This window comes from Neofelis nebulosa, chromosome 9 (assembly GCF_028018385.1).
Source record: "Neofelis nebulosa isolate mNeoNeb1 chromosome 9, mNeoNeb1.pri, whole genome shotgun sequence".
Lineage (NCBI taxonomy): Eukaryota > Metazoa > Chordata > Mammalia > Carnivora > Felidae > Neofelis > Neofelis nebulosa.
This window is the reverse complement of record NC_080790.1, coordinates 113841659-113857142: the sequence shown is the minus strand read 5'-3', so window position 1 is coordinate 113857142 and position 15484 is coordinate 113841659. Positions and strand designations below refer to the sequence as shown.

At 54.1% G+C, this 15484-nt stretch overlaps 2 protein-coding genes across 11 annotated transcripts in view; one reads left to right on the top strand and one right to left on the bottom strand.

Annotated features, from left to right (window-relative positions):
* Nucleotides 1-1024: 1024 nt before the first annotated feature.
* Nucleotides 1025-7228, bottom strand: SRXN1 (sulfiredoxin 1). The gene is made up of 2 exons (XM_058685175.1): nt 6912-7228; nt 1025-3282 (listed from the first exon to the last, which is right to left on the bottom strand). Exons 1-2 carry the CDS (start codon nt 7131-7133, stop codon nt 3079-3081), a joined length of 426 nt encoding a protein of 141 aa, XP_058541158.1. The 5' UTR covers nt 7134-7228; the 3' UTR covers nt 1025-3078.
* Nucleotides 7229-7277: 49 nt separating this feature from the next.
* The window catches only part of FAM110A (family with sequence similarity 110 member A), a 151006-nt gene continuing 142799 nt past the window's right edge, over nt 7278-15484 (top strand). For 2 of the 10 annotated variants that reach the window (XM_058685167.1, XM_058685169.1), the window contains exon 1: nt 13259-13410. The gene's annotated coding sequence lies outside the window, so the exon portion shown is untranslated. Of the gene's footprint in view, nt 7392-7495; nt 8009-13051; nt 13411-15484 lie in introns of those variants that run through there. The other 8 variants (XM_058685170.1, XM_058685168.1, XR_009248907.1 and 5 more) reach the window with 8 other exon arrangements.

Genomic DNA, 15484 nt, shown 5'->3' with positions numbered 1-15484 from the left:
GGGAGGGGACCCACCGTTAGACTGGGGAGCCCAGTAGAGGAATGTGGCTCAGCCTGGAGGATCCGGAAGCTTCTTGCAGGAGGTGCTTTCTTTGCTGAGCTTCAGACCATGTGGCTCAGCACCCCCAGTGTAGACTAGAGGAGAGGCCACGGTGTGTGTAAGACCACAGAGCAGGAGCGGACGGGGTAAACAGAACCTGAAACTCAGGGCAGCTGATGTCCCGCCCTCACAGCCCGGCCCCTCCCTCCACCCTCTTCCCACAGCCCTTGCTCCGGAGGCTAGAGGCCCCGCCCTGCTCCGGCAGGCCAGAAAGCAGCGCCACCTGCTGGCGCAGGAGAAAAACGCAGCTCTCAGCCTCCACTGAGAGCAACCAACCAGCCAGTTTCAAAACCCTGCTCCCCTTCTCGGACAATGAACAATCCCAATTCCGTTCCAAGTCGGTTCCTCACCGCCCTCCCAGCGTCTAGCAATGTCTAGACCAAGCTGCCTGCTTGGGTCCTATCTGCAGGAAGGGAAAGCCTTCTTAGGAAGGGGCAACCATTCTGGTACCTTAGACCCACTAGCGGGTCAGGAGGTGGTTACTCACATGAGCCAGGGGCACCTCATGACCGCAGTTTACAAAACGTGCCCTCAGCTTCCTGACCCTTGGTACAAATCTCAGGGGTAGGCAGTCCGTTTGACAGCTTGGAAAAAGTCCCCAAGGAAGGGCTTGCCCCGTGTCACCTGATGAATGGGGGTACAAGCTGATCCCGTAACACGGGCTCCAGGACCCAGCCCAACGTGTGTGGAGGGGGGGTGTCACCATATTGGAAGAGAACTGACTCAGTCTAGATCAGTGGTCTCAGCCTGAGGTCCCCGAATGGCAGCAGCAGCAGCACCTGGGAATTTGTTAGAAAAGCAAATCCGCTGGTCCCACTCCAGACTTACCAAGTCAGAAACTCCGGGGGTGGGGCCCAGCGATCCGTGTTTTAGAAAACCTGTTTGAGAACCTAAGCCGGTGGTCCAAAGTAACTATACCCCCTCGTTTTCATTAAACAAGCTTTTATTTGGGAATGTTTTTTGGTTTACATAAAAGTTGCAAAGATAGCAAAGAGTTCCTATATACTCTGTACCCGGCCTCCCCTCCCCCATCACCTTCTATTTTCCATGTACATTTGTCAAAACTAAGAGACTGACATTGGTAGGTTATTATTGAGTAAAATCCAGACCTTGTTCAGAGCTCCAATTTTCCCACCACTGTCCTTTTTTTGTTCTAGGATTGTCACACTCCATTTAGGACTACATTCGTTTTCAATTTCAACTGGTCACCTCAGTCATCTTTCCCTGGGACAGAGAATGGGTGGGAGAGCAGTAATCTTTGTTACTGAGCTGGGGAAACTGAGACTGGAAAACACCTGGTGACCTCAGGTCACCCCAGAAGGGCGATGAGAGCAAAGCCTGCCTCACTCTGCACCCTTCCTGCCCCTCTTCCTTTCACCCAGGACTCTTATTTTCAGAAGTCCCTTTGGAATGTCCCACCTGGCCTACCTCCAACAGCCATCTCAGACCCTGAGATGCCTCTATTAGAGCAAGCCCAGCCCTGGGAGAGGTCCACCCCTGCCCCATTGCTTCTTCCCCTAGATTGAAGGGCCGGGACAATGTGTTGGTAATTAACCCTGGCTTGGGCAGATCAAGGCCCTGTACAGAAAGAAACAGTTATTTGCCCACGCACAGCCATTTGTGACTGATGAAAAATGCCACCAATTCTTTGCAGTTTCTCCCAGTAAGAGATGTAGTCTGTTTTGCCACTCCTCGAATCCAGGCCAGTCATATGATTTGCTCTGACCAAAAGAACTTTTGCAGAAGTGACGTCTTACCAATTCTGGGCCTAGAACCCAAGAAGCCTTCTAGCTTCACTCACTCTCTTGGCACTCTGACGCCATCTAAATAAGCCTGAGCTGACCTGCTGGAGAGACCACACGGGGGAGGACTAAGTCAACCAGGCAACAGCCTGCCAAATGCCCGACAAGTGAATAGGGCTATCTTAGACCATCCAGCCCCATCCAAGGTTAACAGCTGACGGCATGCAGCCTCAGGAGTGACCCTGGGCAAGACCAGAACTGTCCACATGTGCCCAGCCTAACCTGCAAACCCACAGAACTACAGGCAAATGAATGATGTGCTTTTAGCTGTCAAGTTTGGGGATGGTTTGTTACACGGCAAAGACTAACTGATACACAACTCCTCATTTCTCTCTTGGTAATGGGATTCCAACTTTATTTCAGGAAACAGTGCGCCAGTCCCAGGAGATGGGATACGAAGGGTCTCCTCAATATGACAGTTCTGTTCCCTTCCATCTAAACTATCTTTGCAGCCAGGGGTGGGAATGGTAGCTGGTTTGGGCCAAGGAGACCTAACGGAAAGATGCAGGGGGATAGAACAGGAAATAGGCCTCCGAAAAAGGTTTGACTTTATGATAGAAGTTGAGAGTGGGCTTGGCCCTTCCTCCTCCCCTGCACCTTTCTTCTTCGAATGCAGCCATGATTCCTGGAGGTACAGCTGCCATCTTGGACCATGAAGTAACAAGCAATAAGGGAGAGGCCAAAAGGAATCACAGAGATGTGAGCTCTACCTTCTCTGGGGTCCTGCACCCATACCACCTGTCTCCAGAATTCATGCTCTGTGGATGAACCTCTCTTTGTTGAAACCACTGCAGCCTAGGCTTTCGTCTACTCGCAGCCGAATGTATCCCGCATACTGGGAACTACACAGACAACAATGCAGAAGGATCCTTGTCCTTGGGACTCTGGAGCCAGGAGTCTGTAGCTCTCCAAACCCATCTTCTTTTCCATCCCATTCTCTCAAAAATACCTCGAGGTCAAAGATAGGACCCCATTTTCACAGCAGCGGGATCTGGGGCTCCCACGCTGTTCAGGAAGGAGTCCAAGGCCTTGCAGCGAGTGGAACAGGTGCTCAGAGTCAGACCTCCCCCTCAGGCACGGAGAGGCACCCCTGTACGCTTTCTGCATGGCCCAGCCCGCTGGAGGCCAAGTGTGTCTTCTGGGACCTTCACCGGGCTGGCAGGGGCCACGGCGGCTGCTATTGTAAGTCCGGCGTGGAAGCGCCCAGGTACACCCTGAGGTCCGAGAGGGTGGACTGGACGAGCTTGGCGGGGATCGTCTCTCGCTGCAGCTGCCGATAGGCTGCATAGCGATGGCAGCCGCCAAAGGAGTAGAAATAGTCACCACCCTGGGCCCCTTTGATCCAGAGGACGTCGATAGGGGGGACGCTGTCGGGATCCTCCTGGAGAAGAGGGTACAGGGTCAGTGAACACGGCACAGCACTTGGTGGTTTGCAGAGGAGACGCTGTCGAGCTCCTACAGGGTGCTCACGCTGGATGGTGAGAGCCAACTGTTAAATACTCGGCAATTTGGGGAGCTGCTTGTCACCAGCTCGGTAGCTTGAAAATCAGCCACGGTGGTTTACATCGGGGAAATGAGCCGGTGCCACGAGTCAGGGCTTTCCCCCCCGCTAGAGACCAGGTTGTTAAACACTTGTGTTTATTATTATGCCACAGACACGTGATCTGTTGGGCCCTGTTCTAGACTCTGGGAATAAGGTACAGCCAGAATGGGATGGACACGGCCCCTGCCTTCATGGGGCTCCAGTCCCGTGGGGCGGATGGAAGGGAAAAGTGAGTGTTGGCGTGATGGATGCTAGGAGGACGGTGACACAGGTCGTGGGTGGCCACGGGGCCTCTCTGAGGTGACAAGGGAGCAGACATCGAACACAGAGGAGCCAGCTTGGGAAGAGAGACAGGTGCAATAGTTTAGAATCAGGGCCCGACTGCCTAGGCCCAGGCTCAAATCTCAGCTCTGCTACTTAACTGCTGTGTGATCTTGGACAACTAACGTCTGTGCCTCAGACGTTTGTCCCATCTATCAAATAGGGACGTCTTAGAGGGAACAGCAAATGCAAAAGGCCAGAACAAGTTCACCGTGTTGGAGGCACGGGCAAGGAGGCCAGTGTGATCAGAGTGGACACGAGGTCAAGGGTACAACAGGTCAGAAAGGTCAGCAGGAGCCAGACTGGGCAGGTTTGTTTCTAAGAGCAGTGGGTAGGCCCTGGAGTGTTTTAAACAGCGGAGGGTGATGTGATTTGATGACCATTCTAGGAAGCTGTCATGAGAGAGCAGGCTCGGTGGGGTGGGCAAAGTCAAGAGCAGGCGAGACCGAGGTGAGGCCTTAGCAGGCGTCCAGCGAAAGACGCTGGACAGGGAGAGGAGGACAGGTTTGGGACATGGGGGCAGATCTGAGATGCACGGGGTGATGTAAGGAGAAGAGAAAGAAGAGAACCTTAGTTGACTTTCTGTTAGGGCCCCGAGCAGCCAGTGCAGAGCAGTGGTCCTGTGAGTAGGGAGAGCCTGGGGTGGGGTCGAAGGACGGGGCACAGTGGGGAGACCACATTAGACAGCGCCCATGGGTTCTCTTTTTTTTATGCTTATTTGACAGATTTATTGATACCTTTATTCCACAAATGATTCGTAAGCAGTAATGCCCAGGGGTTACAGGTTGGGACTCTGGAACCCCAAAAAACCTGAGTTTGAATTTCAGAGTCTCCCCTGAGCAGCTAGCGGACCCAGAGCAAGTAGCCTTGCCCCTTGGAGCATCATTCCTCATCTGTAAAATGGGAGTGGGCCCTCTATAGGGCTGCAGATGAACACTCACAGAGCTGGTGCATTGAGGCATAGAGCACAGTCTGCCTGGCAGTGGGGCACTAATGAGGGCCAGTGTGCTGGATGGGCCAGGTGCTGGAGGTGTGATGGTGGGTGGGCAGAATCACAGTCCCCCGAGACGTCCATGTCCTAATTCCTGGAGCCCGTGAACATGTTACCTTACAAGGCAAAAGGGGCTTTACGCATGGAATGCAGTTAAGGATCCTGAGATGGAGAGATTATTCTGGGTTATCCAGATGGGCCGAATGTAATCACTGGCGTCCTTGAGAGTGGAAGAGAAAGGCAAAAGAGGAGGTCTGATGGTGCTGGCTTTGAAGATGGTGGAAAGAAGCCATGAGCCAAAGGATGTGGGTGGCCTCTAGAAGCTGGGAAAGGCAAGGAGAGGGATTTTCCCTGAGAGCCTCCGGAAGGAATACAGCCTTGCTGCCACCTTGATTTTAGCCCAGCGAGACCCATTTTGGACTTTTATATATTTTTTTACTACTTTTAAAGTTTATTTATTTATTTGGAGGGAGGGAGGGAGGGAGGGAGGGGGAGAGAGAGAGAGAGAGAGAGAGAGAGAGAGAGAGAGAGAGAAAGACAGAATGGGAGAGGAGCAGAGACAGAGGGAGAGTGAAAGAAGATTCCAAGCAGGCTCCACACTGTCAGGGTGGAGCCCGACGTGGAGCTCAAACTCACAAACCAGGAGGTCATGACCTGAGCCCAAACCAACCAGCCGCTTAACCAACTGAGCCACCCAGGAGCGCCCTCCCTCCCCCCATTTTGGACTTTTAAACTACAGAACTATGAAATAATACATTTGTATTGTTTCAAGCCACTAAGTTCCTGGTAATCTGTTACAGTTGCCAAAGAAAAGGAATACATGTGGTTAGCAAAGACAGGCTTGGTTCTTGCCCTCACAGAGCATATGCTTCTAGCATGGAAGCCAGGTGTCTAAACAGGCCATAAAAACCCAGTGGGATCAGAGCTATGCTGGTGGGCACGCAGGTGTCTGGGGGCCCACAGGAGGCCACTAACCCAGTAGGGGGCATCAGGGAAGACACTGAACACTGGGACCTAGAGAGCAAGAAGGAATTAGAAACAGTAGAAATGGACGAGTTCTGTCAGGGATCAAAGCCCGTGCAAAGGCCCCAGGGTGGGAGAGCACATACATGGCTAGATCCTTCGCGAACGGCCAGGCACCATGCTACTGGTGAGGAAACAGCCAAGATATGACAAAGCCCCTGCTTCTGTGCATGAGGTGGGGAAGGCAGACGGTAAAACACAAACAAATGTATAATATAAGTTAGGTGCACAGAAGTGCGTTATGGAGAAATACTTCGGTTTATAAGGGGAGAACTTGAAAGCCAGGGCTCTGTTAGCCAGGGTGGAGAAGGGGGTGCTGAGTCCTGAACCAAGAGAGGGAGCAGGTTTTGTGGCTATCTGGGGGGAAGTAGCTCCTGGTAGAAGGAACAGTAGTGCAAACTCTAGGTCTGAACACCATTGTGAGGAGCTGTGGAGGTGTCCGGTGGGGCCTTGGGGTCTCACAAGGTCACCTGGCAAGGGTATGATGGGGTAAGATGACCTATGCCATGCAGGCCTAACCTGACACAACTCTTCCCTCCCTCCCCCAAAGTTCCTGCCGGGATCGTGTCCCCATTCTTGAGCACCCTCCCTCAATGCTGGGGCTGACCCCTGTCCTCTCCCAGTTCCAGTTTAAACAAGGCCCACCCAGCAGACATGACATGTCCAGAGCCACCGACTGTGACAGCCAAAAGTGATGGCACGGCTTCACTCCAGCGAGTGTGGTGGCTATGCTGCGGGGCATCGGGGTCAGTCTGTGCCACTTTCAAAGCGCTTGACCTTGGACAAGTTACTTAAAAAAAAAAAAAAAAAAATCCTTCGGAGCCTCAGTTTCCTCGTCCATAAAAGAGGAACAGTATCCACCTGACTAGATACAGCACTAGAAACAGCTCCCGGGGGCTGCAAGTGCTATCTTTATAAATAGACTCAGCGATCGTTATTTTAGTTATCTGGTCCAATCTCCTGCTGGCCCGAGTGAGGAAACAGAGGCCCAGAGAGGCCCAGCCCCTTGCTCAAGGTCACACAGCAAATGCTGAGCTCCGGCGGCGCTCGGAACCGGTCCCATCTCGCGTCCGGGGCGACCTCCCTCCTGCGGAACCCTCCCGCCGGCCGGCCTGCCTCCTAGGGGCCTCACCCGGATCGCGTCCACGAGGCTCTGCACCTTAGCCGGGTCCAGCACGGACGGCAGTGGCCGGATAAGCACGCGCAAAGGGACGTTGTGCACCGCGGCGATGCAGCCCGAGTGGATGCTGCCGCCCTGCGCGCCGCCGCTCGGCCCGGGGCCCCCAGGGCCCCCCCGGCCGACCCCGGCCCCGGCCCCCGCCCTGCCCAGCGCTCCTCCGGCTCGCAGCCCCATCGCGCCGCCGCCCGCCCGCCGCGCCGCCTCCCACGGGCTTTAACCCCGGCCGGGCCGTACCACTCCACGCGGGCGGCGGGGGCGGGCGCCGGGGCGAGAGCGTGCCTCCCCGCCCCTCAGTGGTCCGGCCCCGCGCTCCCCGCTCCCGGCGCGCGGCGGCCCGCGCGGCCCTCCGGCTGTCCGCCGGGGGGCGCCCCGCAGCCTCCCCTCCGCCGCGCCGCGTCCCGGAGTGGAAGCGCCCGGGCGGGCTGACTCAGGGTGAGTCTGCAGGTCGCGGGGCGGCGGGAGGGGCGCGGCTGACGCGCCGGCCGGGGTGACTCAGGCTCGTGGCGGGCGGGGGCGGGGACGAGGGGGCGGCCGGACGTGCGGGGCCAGGATGAGTCGGCAAAACGCCGCAGTGCGCGGCTGCCCCGGCCCCCTGGGAGCCTTTGCCGGAATGGCCAGGGAGGTGATACTAATACCGACAGGAGCCAAAGGACGAAAGCTGGCGCCGGCAGACACTCTTCTGCACGCTTTGCGTGTGTGTTAACTTATTTAAACCTCCAAACAACCCCGCCAGATAGGTGTGGCCATTATCCCCCTTCTACAGATAAGTAGATTGAGGCGCGACGAGCTTTAAATGATTTGCCCAAGGTCGTGGAGCCAGTTAACGTGGCCGAGCCCGGGTTCAGCTCCAGGCTGCCCCTCCAGATTGCATTTTGTGCTTCACTGCTGGCTGCCTCTGTGCAGCCAAAGTAACTGTCACAAGGAGCCTTCTGGAATGCTGCTGACAATGTGTGGGCACTGCCCCAGACACGCGGACTGTCTCATCGCATCCTTGCTGCACCACTACGATGTAGGCGTTGGGGCCAGAATTATTGCACTGCTTTTCCAAGGTAGGGCAGCTGGAAACGAAAGTCATCGGAGCCTGCAGCCCCGGGGCCACTTACAGGGCCACCGACACCTGTTTACGGATGTGGACACGAGGCTGCAGGGGGTGGTGGTGATGGCTTGGGTCCAGATATGCTGAGTGCCAGCCCCACTCTCTCCCCTGCGAAGTCCTCTCTCCCCTCTGGTCCGGGTTCAGCACCCAGTGTTTTCCGAGGCCAGGGGGAGGTAGGCAGAGGCTCCTGGTTTAAATTCCAGGTGTTGATCAGCCATCAATGGCAACCTTAGGACTTTGGCCCAGATATGCTTGGGTTTGGATCCCCATTTCGTTACTACCTAGTTGTGTGGTCTCAGGCAAGTTGCTTAACCTCTCTGAGTCTCAGCGTTCTCTTCTTGTAAAATGGTTGTGAGGAAATCGTGGGAACACTTAGAGATAATGGCCAACGGAGGGCAGCGTGGGGGGTAAGTCAGTGTTTACACAGCAGTAACCAAGGAAAGTGACTGGTTCGATCGTGAACACCCAGAGTGCTGAAGGGGAGGCCATATTTGACTGAGAGCATCAGGAAAGGGTCCCTGCGGCCGAGGCATTCCGACTGGAAAAGGGCTTGGTCTTGGAGAGGGAGAGGGAAGAAGCAGGTGACAGTTTAGGGTGTAGGCTCTGAGGTTACATTTGAATCGTGGCTCTGCCACCTGGTAAACTGTGTGACGTGGCGTGTGTGGGGGAGGGTAGCTCCCCTTCTCTTGCCTCAGTTTCTTCTCTGGCTCGCCAGGAGAGTAGATGAGAGTAACACACTAAGTGTTTAGAAAGGTACTTGGCGCCTGCAAAGTGCTGAAGAAAAGGCAGGCAGGAAGGACATCCCACAGCCGCAGTCGCAGCCTGAGCTCAAGCAAGGAGGCGGGGCGGGTCTCAGACCTGGCGACAGACAGACAGGCCTATCTGGTTTGATTTTCCTCCTCCTCCCCCTGGTTGGCCTCTGCACGGGGGAAATGCAGAGTCACCCTCTTGCCTGGAGAAAACCAGAGACGGTGTGCCCTGTGGGGAGGGGAGGCTGCCGCATGGGCTGGTTACTGAGGGGCCTGAAGTCGTGAACGGCCCGTCGCCCAAAGCTGTCACGAGTGTGGATTGTGAGAATTCGCCTAAGCGTCCGCTGCATCGGCCCCGTGTGGCCACTGTGGGCAGCAGGTTCTTCGGTTTTCGTCCTCTGGGTCCTAGGTTTTAATCCTTGACTTGCCCCTTGCGGTCCTCAGAAGGCTCCTGTCGCTGAAAGCGCTCACATCACTACACAACAAAGGTAGAACTTAGGACGTCCCTCGTTGCTTCTTTTTGAGAGTGAAGAAAGCTTTACTAACCATTCCTTACTGGTCTTCCCTGCCCAGGAGCCTTTTCCCCCTATCGTTTCGGCAAGAGTTGTATCGCATGCCCATGCCCAATGGCCACGATTGGCGTAGCTTCATTGGCGGAAGTCGGAGAGCTGGCCTCTACACAGTACCTTTGTGTTTCATTTTGGATTCTCCCAAAAGTAGATGCTGGGACAAGGCCTGGGCGCAGGTAGTCTATTTGGGAAATGTTCTAATTACTACCGCTGCAGAACAAACCGCTCCAAAATTCAGCGGCATAAAATCACCACTTTGCTCTCCTCGCAGATTCTGTGGGTCAAGTACTCAGACGGGGCATGGTGGGGACTGCTTGTCTCTTCTCTACAACGTCTGGGCCATCAGCCAGGTGACTCAACAGCGGGGAGTGACTTGATGGCTCCGGCTGGAATCATCTGGAGGCGACTTCATTTACACATCTGTTGGACAGTATTGCCTGTCAGCCGGAACACCTCCATGGGGCCTCTCCATGGGGCCTGGGCTTCCTCATAGCTGGCTTCTAAGAGTGAGTGTCCTAAGAGAACCTGGCAGAAACTTCATGGCCTTTTCCAATCTAGTCTTGGAAGTCATGTAGCATTCTTCCTGCAGTGTTCTATTTGCAGGAGCTGTCACAAGTGTCCTCCCTCTACCCCGGCTCAAGGGAAGGGAAGGGGACAGAGACTGTCTCTTGATGGAAGGAATAGGAAGGTTCTAAAAGAGCTTGTGGGTGGGAGGTGTTGTTGTGGCCATCTTTGGAACACACATCTACTGTAGGAGGCGATGCCAGGAAGTAGTGGGGAAGGGAGAAATGCCAATAAAGGGTATATGCTGATGAGCGGGTTAACTGGGTGGGCGACTCTCTGAAGAAGCGTCCTGCATCGTGCATCAGAACTGTCCCTCTGAGGGACAGGGGGCTGAGTATATGCTCACTGACTCCTGTCCCTCCCTGGTTGAGGGTGGCCTGAAGATGGGAAATTTCTGCCATTTCTGGTCTCATACACCAGGCGTTTGGGTATGCAGAGGACTTTCCTGAATGTTTGGGAAGATGAAAGGATTTTGGTGCCGTAAGAGGAACATTGCATTTTAGATCCCCCCCCCCGCCCCCGCCCCGCCCCGCCCCCCCCCCCCCCCCACCGAAATGCGCTTGTCCATTTCTGTGTACAGGATCCTGCCATGTTGCTTTGGTCTCATTGTCTCTCCCTTGTTTTCCTCTCCATCTTCTCTTTGTCGTTCGTAGCAACACTTGAGTTTCCTGTTCTTATTTTAGGCAGGAAGTTGGCCTCTGTCTCCTGCAGCTTCGGTGCCTGCGGGGCATCTCCTTGGGGGCTTGGGACAGTTTCACACTTAACCGCTTCTCATAGTCACAAAATGACTGCTGGTGCCCGTGGGGACAGGCTCCTTCTTCACTTATGTCTTAGCTCAGCTCTCACTTAGCTATTATTCCAAAATACCGTAGACTGGGTGGCTACAGCAATAAATGCTCATTTCCCACAGTGCTGGGAGCTGGAAGTCTGAGATCGAGGAGGGGTGAACCCCTTCCCAGTTCACAGACTGCTGTCTTCTTGCTGTGTTCTGGGCGAGGGAGCTCTCTGAGCCTCTGCCCTCAAGGGCACACATCACATTCATGAGGGCTCTGCCTGCCCCCAAACCCCACCTCCACATGCCATCGCACTGAAGATCAGGCTTCCACATATGAATTTCGGGGGGGGAACGCACACTCAGTCCATAGCAGTTCACGTCCAGAAGAGAGAGAAACCTCCCCCAGCGATGATGGGGTTAAAGCCTTTCTCTTGGGTCTGGTTCGGCTGGCTTGAGTCAGGATTAATAATGTTCCCCAGAGACATGCCATGTGGGAGCTGCTTAAGCATGGGTGCTGGAGCCTGTCACCCACTGGGGTGACCGTGACTGGCCCAGAGGAGACCAGTCAGCCACACCCCTGAGGTCAGCCTCCTTTGAGCCACTCAGGGGGGCTCAGGGATGGGTGGATGTCTGGACAGATGTGAGGTTTGTTGCTGAGGAAGGGAGGAAGTGAAGGCCTGAGTGTCAGTGTCAGGGGCTCTTGGCCCACCTTGGATTTCAGCTGAAGTTGTGGGGGGAAGCTCTGTGCAAGCCGGGACTCACCCAGCACTGCCAGCTTCCCAGCCCACGCTCCCTGTGTCGTCTACATGTTCCATCCCTGCGGGAGCTTTGCTCATTCACCAGCACATGCCAGAGATGTTAGGGTGTTCACTGCTGGGGACAGGAGCCGGGGGGCAAAAGCCAGCCTTCCATTGTCACGGGTGGGCACATTGTGAGAGGTGTTCCAGACCATTTGGAACTTTCCAGACCCTTTGCAGACACCAGCAGTACCCAGCCCTGTTGTTGTAGCAGTGACCTCACTAACACACTCTCTGTCTTATTCCTCTTGCCTGCCCCCCACCCCCCCCACCCCGGGTTCCTAGGATCACCTCCCAAAGACACTGCCTGCACTTGAATCTCAGGCCCTGCTACTGGTGGGGGGAGGGGCACAAAACTAGGGCAAAGGGGCAATTTCATAGGTCATCCCCAATAGTTCTTCCTGTTGCCTGGGTTAAAACTACACATCTCTTACTCGATGTGTGACCTTGGGCCAGTCAGTCCCCTGTCTGTGCCTCAGTTTCCTAACCTGCAAAATGGCCATAATCATGTCACCTAATTTGTAAGGCTGTTGGAAGAATGAAGAGAGAGGACATGGGCAAAGTCCTTAGAACAGTGCCCACCACACTGTAAGTGCTCAATAAATATGAGCTGTTTGATTACATTTTAAATTAATAATAGATCTTGAAGGTCTCTCCGTGCTTTTGCACTTCCAGACTAGTCTCAGTGTGTTAGCCAAGATTCTTGTTTGCAAGTGACGAAAGCCAGTGTGAATTAGCTTAATGGAAATGGGGACACTTGGCTCCCTTGACTGTGGGGTGAAGCCGGGCCTCAGGGAAAAGTGGGTTCGGAGATGTTTTCTCTGTCTCTCGCTGGACAGAGGGATTACCTCCACCTTTTGATAAGAGAAGGTTTAGACGAGAGAGGTTTAAAACACTAAAAGTGTAACCTTTCATGGAAAAGAGTCTGAAAATAGGAAATCTGGGGCTGGGTTGGTGGCCCCATGGCCACTAGGGGCACAGACCCTTTCTATCTGTCCACTCCATCTTTTTAGAGTAGGGCTTTTATTCTCAGATTGCCCTTCTGGATTAAGATTGATGTTCAAGTGTCAGCCTGGAAGGAGGTAGAGAAGTGGAAAGGCAAAAGGTCATGACCCCCTCCTTTTTAGGGGGCTGTCTCGGAACTTCCGTATAATCCGTTCCCTTGCATGTGCTTGGTCAGAACGTGGTCTCACGGCCACCCCTGGCCGCAAGGGCAGCTGGGATATGTAGTCTGCATTCAGCGTGGCAATGTGCTCAGCTAAAACTGGAGTTCTCTTACTAAGGAAAGCGAGAAGGGATAATGGTAAGTAGCTAGCAGGTCTTATGACTCAGAGAGGCAAAGAGAGGAAATTTCCAAATTCTAGCCAGATGCCCACATTTGAGCCAATCAGCCATGACCATGAGGGACAGAGACTTTTTTTTTTTTTTTTTTTAAAGCATAAGCTGCCTTTATTGATTATGACTTAAATGTATGTAGTTCATTAAAAAATAATTACTGGTCGTTCATCTGCTATCGGCTAGGCATTGTGCTAGACCTAGGGGATTTTATGATGAGCAAAAAAGACACTTCATTCTCAGTCTCGTGAAGTTTATAGTCTGGTGGAGGAGACAGATAATGACCAAATAATCACACTGATTAACGGAAAAGTGTACTGATGGTAAGTGCCCTAAATGAAGAGCATGTGGCCCCTGAGGAAGTGACAATGCAGCTGGGAGATGAAGGATGAAAACGGACTTAACTCCTGAGGGTGGCAGTGACAGCAGTTCAGATAGAGTATGTCACTGGTGGCGAGAACCGCTTATGCAAAGGCCCTGTGGCAGGAGAGAACAAAACTGCTGCAGCGAGGCAGCTGGCCACATGGTTGAAGATTCAGCTAGAATGACTGGAAGAGCCAGGCCAGGTAAGGAAGGCTTCAGAAGTCACCCTAAGCGCGTTCCAGTCCCCCGCCCAGGATGTCGTTGAAGTGTTTTAAGTAGAGAAGTGGGGGGAGTGGTAGTGACATGATCAGTAAAGATCCCGCATTTTTGAAAAGAACCCTGTGGCTGCTGTGAGGAGAGGAAGGGAGGTGGGGGAGGCAGAATGGATCCAGGGAGGCCAGTGAGAAGGCTGGTCCCATTGTCCAGGTAAGAGTTGATGGTAGCTGTGGACTAGGGTGGGGATGGAGAAAATTGAGAGGAAGCTGGTGACAGATTAGATGCTAGGGCAGGGGAGACAGAGGTGGGAGAGGGGACTTCTGAGTCTTTTGGCTGCAAGATGGGATGGATGCTGGCGCCATCCACCGAGGTGGGGAACCCTGGAGGAGAACCACACCGCAGCCTCCGACTTGGGCTGGTCTGCGCGCTGTTGGGATATTGGGAGTGGAGGTGGCCTGCAGGCAGATACGGGTTTGCAGCTTAGAGAGGAGGTTGGAATTGAAAATGTGAATGTGCACATCTGCTTGTGGGTGGAAACTGAGGCCATGGGTGTCATGAGCTCATTTTCCCCCCCGAGGGTACAGTGAGAGGAGGAGAGCCTAGGAGAGAACCCTGAGGAACACAAACCTTACAAGAAGGAACAGGAAATGAGTTTCCTTCCTTGGGTGCGGATACGAGCGCCTGCAAAGTTGCTAGATGGAGGACTGGAGAGCTGAGCCCCGGAGGTCTTCCTCTGAGAGGACTGTGAAAAGCAGAATGGATTGTTCTGCCAGTTGAGGCGCTGAGGGCTACAGCGGGGCAAGCCTGAGCTGAGGGACTTCAACAATAAAGACATTCCCGTCACAAACCGTGAAGTCCAGAGGCAGCATCCTGAGCGGGCTTCAGGGACGTTTTGTCAGCGCTCCCTGGTGTCATCAGGGATATGGGCTTTTTTCGTCTCTCCGCTTTGCCATCCAGGGGGTGGGCTTCAGGCTAAGGCTGGTTCCCTTCAAGGTCATGAGATGATAAGCTTCCTCGTTCACGTCCAGGGAGAAGAGAGACTTGGCTTCCTTTCTCTTAAAGGAGAGGGAGAAGCGGACTTTCCTGAAAGCTTCCAGCGAGCCTCTCCGTAAGTTTCACTGGCCAGAACTGAGTCACCTCCCCATTTATCAGCCCCTAGGGGGTGAGATTACTTTTCATCCGGTCAGGACCACCCCTTAAGCTGATGGTCAGGTCCCAAATTGCATGGCTGCCAGTCAAGGAGGGAAGGACGGGATCTAGATAGTGGGAATCAGCATCGATTCCCATCTCCCTCTGGGGCGCCTTCTGTATTGCATGCTAGAGAGTTAAAAACTACATTCTCAGACTTCCTTGCAGCCAGGATAATGATAGTGAATTAGGTTCCGCCAGTTAGATGCCCCGCTGCGGAGTTCGGATGGCAGAGGTGGGCAGGGGCCATTTTCTTATTGCCTTGTCTCTTGGTGCTGGCGAGATGGTCATGGAGGCCCTAACTTTTCTGTGACAGTGTTCCAGTGTTGGGCCACCAGCACAGTGGGAGACAGGAGACCGTTTTAAAGGCAGTGGCAGCGGCCCCCTGGCCCTTGGGTCACACCGATAGTGCTGTGTTCTTGAACTCAGTAGTTCCAGTGAGCCTGCTGATATCCCTGTCTGGTTTTGGAGGAAGTGGCTGCTCCCCTGGTGGGCCGGTTCTGTGGAGATGTTCTAGGGGGTCCAGCTGAAGGCTCTTCCCCTTTGGTCCTTCCAACAATTCTGTCAGCAGCAATTCCCTGTGTTAACCACTTTCTGCTTCAAGGGGATTTAATACAGGGAATGAGATGTTTGTAAAATGTGGGTCTAGCGTGGGTTCTGTTCCCTGGGTCTGAAATAAACGTAACTGACACAACCCCAGGTTAGAAGCAGTGTGGGGGCTCCTGGGGGGCTCAGTCAGTTGAGCGTCTGATTTCGGCTCAGGTCATGAGCTCACGGTCCCGTGGGTTGGAGCCTGACATCAGGCTCTGTGCTGACAGCTCAGAGCCTGGGGCCTGCTTTGGATTCTGTTGTTTCCCTCTCGCTCTGCCCCTC